Below are 11,108 nucleotides of genomic sequence, written 5' to 3' on the forward strand. Positions count from 1 at the left end.
GAGGTCTCGTTCCTACCACCATACGGCTGCACCACAAAAAACCCGATAGCACCCATACTGGCCTTATCCATCTCCATCTTATCCACCACAGTGGGGGCCCTGGAATCACTGGGACCCATACAGATGTCAGTCCTCAGTCCACTCCACACCATCCCGGAGAAGCTTACCACAACCACAGCCCCTACCTCCTGCAGGACATTCAGGGGAGGAGGAGGAACGAATCTCCGACAATGAATCGGATATTTACTCAATAAACGTCACACATTCTGATAATCCCAGCGTGTTACCGGACAACGTGGTCATACCATCAGACACTATAGCAATTGATTACCTAAAACAGTTTCAAGAATTATTCAAGAGGGTAGCGACAAGTCAACACGTCTCCCTGCAAGAAGTGCAAAAGAAACAATACCAACTACTAAAGAACCTACATCCTACATTACACAGCAAGATTGCCCTACCAATAGACGAGGCAATCATGGAGACTTCAGAGGACTTGTGGAAGACACCCGCATCCATTCAACCAACTAATAAGAAAATCGACAAAGTACTTTGTTCCATCAAAAGATAACGACTTTCTGTTCACATATCCACAACCTAACTACCTAGTCATAGACTCAGCACAACAACGAGCAAAACTCCCGCAATACAGGACGGGCAGCGCGGACAAAGACCACAAAAAGCTAGACTTGTTTGGCAAGAAAATATACTCCTCGTCTTCCCTACACCTCAGAATATCGAATTACTCCGCTCTGTTAGCAAATCATGATTTCAATAATTATTCAAAACTAGGAGAACTGATGCCACACTTCCCTGAGTCCAAAAGAGCCATTTTGAAAGCAATAGTCCATGAGGGTCACATGATCGCCTGCACCACTCTTCAAACCGCAATGGATATTGCTGACACCGCAGCCAGAGTGACAGCTACGGCGGTGGTGATGCGTAGAGCTTCCTGGCTTCAGTCATCCAGAGTTCCCTGTAAACTCCAGCCCGAAGTAGAAGACTTGCCATTTGACAAACTAAAGTTGTTTGCAGCTACTACAGATAAAATGCTCCATAACAGCAAAAATTCTAAGACCACACTTCGTACGTTAGGCATGTACACGCCACCGTACAAACACAAACGATACACTCCATATAACACATACAACCGATACAGATACTGTCAATATATTCGACCATAATAAGAGGCCCTATGAGGACACCAGACCAAGGCAACGAGCTCCCAGAAGTCACCCCACCAGGGCCGCTGCCCAACCCTCCAAGCAGCAAATTTGAAGATGTGGTCGAGGGTCTGCAAGACCTCCCTTACGATCTAGCACCAATTCAACATGGCCATCTATTTACCCACCGTTTGCGCCCGTTCCTTCCACAATGGGAATCTATAACATCGGACCGCTGGGTTCTAGAGATAATTCAAGTAGGCTATACCATCCCACTTACTGCTATTCCACCTACCCCTCCTCCTACCCCATCCGTCTTTAGGGACCACTCTCACAAGACCCTACTAAAACAAGAGATCAATCGGCTCCTCGCAATCGGAGCCATAGAAAGGGTACCCAAAGAGTTTCACGGGAAAGGGTTTTACTCAAACTATTTCCTGACAGAGAAAAAAAACGGGAGTTGGAGGCCTATATTAGACCTCCGCAAGCTGAACAAGTTTCTCAAGAAGCAGTGTTTCAAGATGGTCACACTTACAACAATCATTCCTGTACTAGATCAAGGGGACTGGTTCGCAGCCCTTGACCTCCAAGATGCGTACTTTCATGTAAACATCCATCCAGCTCACTGACGCTACCTTCACTTTACGTTTGACCCAGAACACTTTCAATACAAAGTTCTTTCTTTCGGCCTTTCATCAGCCCCGAGAGTATTTTCAAAGGTACTAGCAGTTGTTACCGCATACCTCAGACGACAGAATGTCGTAATATTCCCTACCAGATGACTGTCTTATAAAGGGGTCATCAAAGGAAGAGACCACCTCTATGATACATACCACCATAGTCCTCCTTAATCACTTAGGCCTTCTAATCAACAATCACAAATCAACGTTGCACCCAGTTCAAGAAACAGAGTTCATGTGCACATGCCTGGACTCAATTACAGCTCGAGCATACTTACCTCGACAATGTTTTATAACTATCCAAGAAATTATAACCGTGATGCTCACAACTCCCACCACCACAGTACTTACCTGCCTTCGACTAATGGGACACATGGCTTCCACCATCTATGCAGTCCACCATGCTTGCCTGCACTTTCGATGCTTTCAACTCTGGGTAGCAACCGTTTACATCCCGTCATGACACACTCAGAACAAGAGAGTTACCGTCCCACCAAACGTTCTTGCATCCCTACAACGCCGAACAACCTCCTGGCGGGGGTTCCATTCCAACAAACTGAACCCACTATCCAGATTACCACAGATGCTTCCCTGCTCAGCTGGGGGACACATACGGATGGTCACGAAATCCAGGGCAAGTGGTCCCCAAGCAAGATGCTACTGCACATCAACCTCCTTGAATGAAGGGCAGTGAAGAATGCCTGTGCACATTTTGCTCCTGACATTGCCAGTCATACAGTCTGCATCCTAACGGACAACATCTGCACAATGTTCTACATAAACAGACAGGGTGGAGCCCGTTCCCACTCCCTCTGCACAGAAGCTATTCACCTGTGAAATTTGTGCATCCGCAACCAAGTCACCCTTGTAGCATCCTACCTACCTGGGGTGAACAACACCAAAGCAGACTCCCTCAGTCGTAACTTTACCTTGGACCACGAGTGGGAGTTGCATGCAGACATCTCAAATTCAATTTTCAACCAATGGGGATGGCCACCTATAGACCTCTTTGCTTCTACCCAGAACACCAAGTGCCCCCAATTCTGTTCACGTGCAGGACTTGACAAACATTCTCTAGGGGATGCCTGTCTAATCAAATGGACAGCTCCCCTACACTATGCCTTTCCTCCCATACTGCTCATCCCAAGAGTCCTATGCAAGATCTGCAGAGACGGAGCTCTAGTCATACTGATTGCTCCATCATGGTCCTGCCAAACTTGGTACTCATACCTGCACAGACTAGCGCTTCAGCCTCCTTATCCACTGCCATACCGAGTAGACCTGCTATCTCAGGACAATGGCAGAATACTACACCCACAGCTCTATACCCTATATTTTCAGGAATGGCTTCTGTCTGATTCTTGGAGATAGAAAATCACTTTTCTCAGCAAGTGAAAGACATCTTCCTCCATAGTAGGAGACAATCCACTTGAAAAATCTACCTGCAAAAATGGTCACGATTCTCCCACTGCTGTCAGCGGGCCAAAGTAGAACCACATATCTCCCCACTGACTACCGTCCTGGACCACGTTTTAGACCTTAAAGCATCAGGACTGTCAATCTCTTTTTTAAGAGTCCATCTATCTTCAATAGCAGCATTCCACACCTCGGTGGATGGCTTCTCCATATTTGTCCATCCCATCACTAAGAAATTCCTAAAGGGACTCCGCAACACGCTCCCATTGTGGGAGCTAAATCTTGTTCTGGACCATCTCACCAGACCTCCATTCGAGCCACTGGCAACGATACCACTCCCCCCCCCCCTTTTTTTTTTTTAAATGAAAGTCTGTTTCCTGTTAGCTGTCACCTCAGTCAGGAGGGTGAGTGAACTTGGGGCATTAATGGCAGAACCCCCTTACACAGTTTTCACGAAGGACAGGGTCATACGTAGACCTCACCCAACATTCCTGCCGAAGGTCTGTACAGAATTCCGTGTCTACGAACCAATTGTACTACCTACCTTTTTCCCAAAACCGCACGCTTCACAGAAGGATGCCAGCCTGCATACTCTGGACTTCCGGAGGGCTCTAGCTTTCTTCCTAGAAAGAACAAAACCATTTCGTAAATCTGAAAGACTTTTTATCTCCATCGCCGAGCACTCCAAAGGAACACCCATATCATCACAACGAATCTCTAAGTGGATCTCAACAAGCATAGTCAAGTGCCACAAGCACATTCCACTCGAGCTACGGCTGCTTCTACAGCCTTTTTGAACAATGTCCCCTTAAGAGACATTTACCGGACAGCAACATGGTCTTCAGACCATACCTTTGCCAAACATTATGCTATCCTGCCTCAGCGTAAAGATGACTCAGCTGTTGCTACAGCGGTACTCTTCACTACTGCTAAACACTGACTCCGGCTCCCTCCAGCCATATATTGAATACTGCTTTGTAGTCACCTAGAGTGGAGCACCCACGGGGACACTACTCGAAGAAGAAAAGGGAGTAACTCACCTCGTGCAGTAATGAGTGTTCTTCGAGAGGTGTGTGTCCCCATGGGTGCTCCATGACCCTCCCTTCCTCCCCTCTGCTTGGAGTCTATATTACTCGGGCAGAGATGAGGAACTGAAAGGGAAGAGGTTGAGCCACACGCTGCAGGAGGCGGGAAAGGCTCGAGACACCTTATGAGCATGCGTGGCTCAACGGGGGAAACTGCTTTGCAAGGCTCCGATCTGTGGCTCAGGGCGACCCTTCACCTAGAGTGGAGCATCCATGGGGGGGGACATCTCAAAGAACACTCGTTACTGCATGAGGTGAGTAACTCTCTTTTCCTCATTCTATGAGGAATAAGGGGGATTCCAAAAGAAGGGGTTTTTCTAACGTCTCGTCCAGTCTAGACAGGCCAAATATTGGAAATATCTCATCCTATATAAGAATTGGAAAAAAGTGGCAGTGTAGAGTATATAAGGGCTGGGGATAGCAAGTGATAGAGAGGAGGAGAATAGAGAAGGCAGGGATTCAAGGAAGGGACGGTGTCTTGGGGAAAGGATGGGGTGGTAGGTCTTTGCTCGTTCTGGGATTTAAAAAGTGATTTTGGGTGTAAAAAGGTTGGAGACCAGTGGTGTAGACCTTACTACAGCAGAAGAAGATGTTTTTCTATTACTGTAGCAAACCCACTCCTTCAAGAAATGGTAGCAAGGTTAATGGAACAAATCTTTGGTCAGCCTGGTTGGGTAGGGTGTTAGGTCGACCTAACTCCATCATAGAGCATGGACTGACTTGGCCCTCAGTGATATATGATTAGTTTAAACTAAGTCTTAGGTATAGAGCAAGCATTGGAATTTGCAAGAGGAGCAACAGTTGCAAAAGTTCATTGTTTCAAGTATTGTTCCAGTGAATAGTGTCTAATAACCAGATATTTAAACCCACCAGCATAGAGGCTGATATGAAAGACAATGGGGGCAGTAGAAGTGTGACACACAAGTGAGAAGCCAATCTATTCCTGTTCCTGTTGTCAGAAAAGGAAAAGGTATTGGGATTCCTAACAGGTGCTGTCCTTTGACTTTGCTTTGGGGTTTCATCTTCCATATCAGCACATGACTTGTAAATGTTCAAATTTAATTAAACACTGAAACCAAATTTCCCAGCCCTTCTAGTCCAAGAAAGGAGGGGTGTTTTCTGTCCATCACAGATAACTCCAGATTTGCCTGACTCTGCTGCCTGTTTTAAAGGAAACGATATCCTTTTTTCTCTTCAAACCCTTCCCCCCCCCCTTCCCAATCAGATATCCAGTCTCTTCTCTACTGAATAGAGGTGTCTGCATTTGCCTTCGCTCAGAGCTTTTTTACGCTGCAGCAGGAGTGCACCTGACAACAGTCTTGCTAGTTTCACAAATGCTGCCCGCAGGTTTCTGAAGAGTCACTCTGAAAACTGGTAGTATGTTTTCACCTCTTCAGGAAAGCAAAGAACTAGCAGCAGGCATGGTCTGTCTGAAAACTTGGAAAGATGCTGACACAACCATAACATGTTTCAGACTTGGTTGTAAAGATGACATAGGTTCTAAAGGGACAGTGGGGAGGCTTTTAAAATGTTATTTGTATATGCAAGCCAGATAAAAATTAGACTTGAGGTCCTTAAAACTGAAGTTCAATTTGTAAATTATTATATTTTAGAAATGTAGAAGTGGTTTTAAAAGAGGACAAACAGAAATTAAAGCAAATACAGAAATTGCAGCCAAAGTTTACGGAAGAACAAAAAAAAGAACTTATTGAAGTTCATCCATGGATCCAGAAAGGTGGACTTCCAAAAGCAATTGCTAATTCAGTAAGTTTACATGGCTTAATACTACTCTTTATTATGTCAGTCTTTGTTTTGCTGTTGAGAGACTGTTTATAGTTCCATTACACTGAAAGCTTGATGAGCTACATGGAGTGACAAGTTTAGCTATAAATTTTAGTGCAATAATTTGGAGTTTAACATACAGTGAGTTATTGTAAGTTAAACTTCAGATTAAAAATGAATGGTCCTGTGGCACCTTAGAAACTAACAAAAATATTTAGAATCATGAGCTTTTGTGGGAAAAACGCACTTAATCAGATGAATTGGTATGATGATGAACATATCTGATTAAGTGCGTTTTTCCCACAAAAGTATATGATTCTATATATTTTGGTTAGTCGCTAAAGTGTTTTTTAACATGACAGACTAACACAGATACCCCTCAGAGATTTTTAAACTTCAGGTTGTTGCATTAAACTTGCTAGAGCTTAGAGTCATTTTTCTAGCCTGCACTGCACTACTTTGCATGCTACAGGGATGGACAGTCCAGTTTACAGAGTTGTAACTGTTGGTCCCAGGATATTAGAGACAAGGTGAGGTGAGGTAATATTTATTAAGTGGACCAACTTCTGTTGGTGAAAGAGACAAGTTTTCAAGCTACACAAAACTCTTCTTTCTACACAAAACCTGAGCACAAAAGCTTCTCTTTCACTAACACAAGTTGGTTCAGCAAAAGATAATCCTCATGACAGATAACACATTAATCTTTTGTCATGTCAGACAGGAATTCATCCCTTTTTTTGCTAAGAAGTTGTTTATCTCTGGAACTAATGCAATTACCACCACATGATCCTAGCAGCCTTCTACCTGGTTGCAGAATATTTTAGTGGATCACCTCAGCAGACCATCTCCTGTGTTTGGTTCCTATCCTCAGAAGCCAAGCCTGGGCAAGGAGGCTGGCTGCTGCCCCTCTCCAGCTAGGCTCTCTCCCTGGCTGCTGCTGGAGCATACAGAGCATACCTGGAAGGGAGGGGCTCCAGCTTGTTGGGCCCTTGTCCCAGAAACTGGGGAAGGGAGTGAGCTGCTGCTGATTCCACTTCCCAGTCAGGCTCTCCTTCAGACAGCTGGCTGTACTTCATGGAGCAGACACTGAGAGTGGTTCCATCCTACTCCATACCTAGGACCTGGCTTCCAGAAAAGATGAGAAGCAGGAAAACATGCTGAGGAAGGGCGTTTGATCAGCAGGAGAACAGGAGGAGAGCCCTCCCCATGCTGCTCTCCCCACAAGTATAATTGGCCCTTGGGTGGTGGTAGGCAAGAGACGTGGGAAACTCACATGCCAACCCCTTTAGTTGGTGGCTCCTGCCAGTATTGAGAGGCACTAGTCAGCCCAAATAGCATTGGGCATGCAGGGTGTGAGAAGCTCCAGCACCCATCCCTCCCAGAAGGTGTGAGGCGGCCTGGGAAGCCCCAGTGCCCAGCCAATGCTGTTGCCCCGGGACTGGATGATGTATAGCTCCCTGTGGCAGTCTTACGCCTGGGGGAGCTCTTACTCCTTCTTGCAGCTGTAGGTCCCTGGTGGGAGAAGAAGCTTCCCTTGGCTTGGGGTTGGGGGCAGAAAGCAGCAAATGGGGGCTGCTGAGAGGTGGAATGGGAGGGGTCTGGGAGAGAAGGGGCAGAACGGTGGTGGAGCTGCAGACCAAATGTGCGGGGAGAGGGCCCCCATTTTGCTCTGGCCCAGAACCCCATATAACCATAATTTGTGTCTGCCTACATGACACAGCTATATCGACCTAACTTTCAAGTATTGATTCACTTAATGCTTTATGAGGATATCTCACTACCTTATTTCTTTTGAAGGAGTGTATTTATTGTGAGGAAAACACACGTAACAGCTTTTATATACCATATGAAGAAGAAGTCCATGAAATGGAGCTTAATGAAATGATTGAAGCCAGTGAAGAAAACAATTTAGCTATCCTGAAAATTGGTGAAGAACAAACCTAATATGTGGCACACTTTAAAAAGCAACTGCTTTAAATTACAGTGATGCATCAGCATGTTTTAAAACTTGTTTCTAGTTAAATGAATCTGGTTTATAAAACAAATGGATTTTTTGTTCTAGAAAAAGATTGTTTGTGAATGAATATCTAATGGGACAATCCATTATCTCTCTAGCACACAGTTGAAGATGGTGCAGTTTTAGAATTAAAAATCATTATTTTAAATAATTAAACTTTCACACCTAAATGCCTAAAAAATTTCTTTAAATTGGAGAAGCTTTCATGAAAGCCAATAGATTTGATAATTAGGTTAGTGAATGCTGCTAAATACATTAGATTAATTGTATTTTCTTCAAATGGAGCATTAAATTGAGTTTACATTTTGGAATCACTGTTAATTCCTAGAAAAACATAAACAACAAATAGTCTGGTAGCACTTCAAAGACTAACAAAACATGTAGATGGTATCATGAGTTTTCGTGGGCACAACCCACTTCTTCAGATGACTGGAGTGTTGGAAGTCTAGATCCAAGAATAAATAAGGGAAGGGGAGGGATGGGGAAGAAGAAGGAAAAAAAATGGAGGGGAGGAAGAAAAAAAGAGACAGTGAGTAGATAAGGTTCAGAGAGAGAGTCTGTAACAGGAAAAACTTAAACAACAACAAATAGTCTCGTAGCACCTTAAAGACTAAATAGTTACAAGAGGCTGATAAGAACCATTAGTTTGCACTTGGAAAAGATGACGACCAACACCAGATTCTACATAGACATCAAGAACCATTAGCACCTTCATTGTTTGATTAGTTGATAATGTGCAAGCCATCCAATATCACGATTCATACTATTTGCATGAGAATTAAACTTGTGAATGAAGTTAGGTTCCAACCCTTCTTTGTGTATTTGGCTTTTGGAATTGGTCTGAAACAAAACATGGACTTAGAGATCCATTAATGAGTGTCAAGGAAGATCAAAGTGTTCTACAACAGGTTTTGTGTGTTGCCTTTTTTGATATCTGATTTGTATCCATTAATTCTTTCCTGTAGAGACTGTCCAGTTTGGCCAATATACATTGCAGTGGGGCATTGTTGACATTTGATGGCATAGATCACATTAGTGGATATACAGTTAAATGAGCCTCTGATTTGGTGGCTGATGTGGTTGGGTGCAATGATGAAATCACTTGTGTAGATGTGTGCAGAGTTGGCACCAGGGCTGATTGCAGGGGTAGGTTCTTGCATACTTATGAGGAGCTGTGTTCCGTGGTTACCAGAAATAACTTTTTTCAGGTTAGGGAGTTGTCTGTAAGTGAGAATTGGCCTTTCCTCAAGGCCTTTGAGCGTGAGGGGTCATTTTCCAGGATAGGTTGTAGATTGTTGATAATGCATTAGAGGGGTTTAAGTTGTGGACTGTAGGTGATGGACAACTGGAATTCAGTTGTTTCCTGTTTTGGGCCTGTCTTGAAGTAGTTCATGTCTGGGTACTTTTTTGGCTCTGTCAATCTGTTTTTTCATTTCTCCAGGTGGGTATTTCAGTTTTAAGAACGCTCTATATAGATCCTGTAGGTATTTGTCTCTGTCTGTGGAACTGAAGCACATCTGGTTGTATTTTAGAGCTTGGCTGTATACAATAGATTGAGAAATGTGTTTGGGATGGAAGCTAGAGGCATGAAGGTAAGTGTAATGGTCGGTAGGTTTCCAGTATAGGGTAGTGGAAATTTGTCCATCATTTAATTGTACTGTAATGTCAAGGAAGTGGATTTCTCTTGTGCATTGATCTAGCCTGAGGTTGATCAACATATTGGAGAAACATTTTGATACTCTGCAAGTATTTTGATTCACAGTTTCCATTCTTTCTCCAGTTAGTTGATCCTACCTTCCTTGTTCCCATTCATGGAATTTAAATATGGGAAATATTTTAATGGCACATTAGTAATGTCAATATCTGTTCCTAAATTTTTTAGGTCATAAATTAAAAATTGTGAATGTATGACAGAACATAAGAGTGCCATGAACTTTGTAATGTTATTTTCTTGATAATTGAAACATTATGAACTGTTCATTGTGCTGAAATACTGGTTCTGAGAATTTATATCTGGTATATGTTCAAAAACTTAAACACCTGAAAAGAACACTTGCTGTCCACCACTGCCTGCTTGTTAAAGTTTGGGATTAAGTTTGTTACCCTTCTTTCTAGTCCATTTTTTCATGAAGATGGCCACCAGCCTTTCCACTCTGGCTAAATAAACATGAAATGTGCATGTGTTCACAGGGTTAGAGAGTGTTCTCAATTTGAAGATAGTTATACAGAGAGTAGATTTTTAGCACAGTGCTTATTTCATTATATTTGATAAGCTGAAGGATCTTTAGCTAAGTGGGTAGAACTGTTTGCTGTCAGGAAGTTTACTTGTAGTAACTCTGGAATTGTATGGACTTAGATAATTGTACATTAGGTACAGAAGCTGTTCTTTTATATTGTTTGGCAATGAGAAGAGGATACAAAAAGGTGGATTTGCCATGAATGTTGAAATAAAGAGCAGTTAAGTTTTGAATACTTCTGGGTGACAGTACTGAGTCTGGATGAGACAGTACTGAGTCACAAGGGAATTGTATATTGTCAGCTTCAGGCAAATTTAAAAAATAGTTTTAATAAGTTTTCACTTAATGTGTTTACAGTGACTGCAGCTGCATTCCAGGGGTTTTTCATCTTTATAGCTTGAAAGAAGAACTTATGACACTCCTACAATGACAATTAGCTAATGACCATTTCACTTTAATGTATGAAACACCAGCAAGATCTTATACTCCCATGGTTCTTAATACTGAAAGAGGATCACACTTAAATCTGTGTAAATATTAACTCAAATGAGAAACCCAATTTATTTTTTTTCAGTTTTTATGAGCTCCAGTGTACTAGATGTTTTGTGCAGAAATTAAGCAGTGCAGATATACCAGCATATTGCATATATTCCATTATATAGATATATAAAATTTAATTGGACCAGAGTGTTTGAGAAATAAAGCTTTTAAGATTTCACTCCAAATAT

The 11,108-nt window shown here is 42.9% G+C and overlaps 1 protein-coding gene across 9 annotated transcripts in view; it reads left to right on the forward strand.

Annotated features, from left to right (window-relative positions):
* Positions 1–8,454, forward strand: part of PER2 (period circadian regulator 2) — a 136,285-nt gene extending 127,831 nt beyond the window's left edge. For all 9 annotated transcript variants that reach the window (XM_089780876.1, XM_089780872.1, XM_089780871.1 and 6 more), the window contains 2 exons: positions 5,958–6,108; positions 7,924–8,454. In XM_089780876.1, the coding sequence (XP_089637002.1) occupies positions 5,958–6,108; positions 7,924–8,070 (298 nt within the window). In that variant the 3' untranslated portion in view covers positions 8,071–8,454. The remainder of the gene's footprint in view (positions 1–5,957; positions 6,109–7,923) is intronic.
* The last annotated feature ends 2,654 nt before the right edge of the window (positions 8,455–11,108 follow it).

Source organism: Pelodiscus sinensis, chromosome 10, assembly GCF_052426305.1.
Source record: "Pelodiscus sinensis isolate ZL-2025 chromosome 10, ASM5242630v1, whole genome shotgun sequence".
NCBI classification, from domain to species: Eukaryota; Metazoa; Chordata; order Testudines; family Trionychidae; genus Pelodiscus; species Pelodiscus sinensis.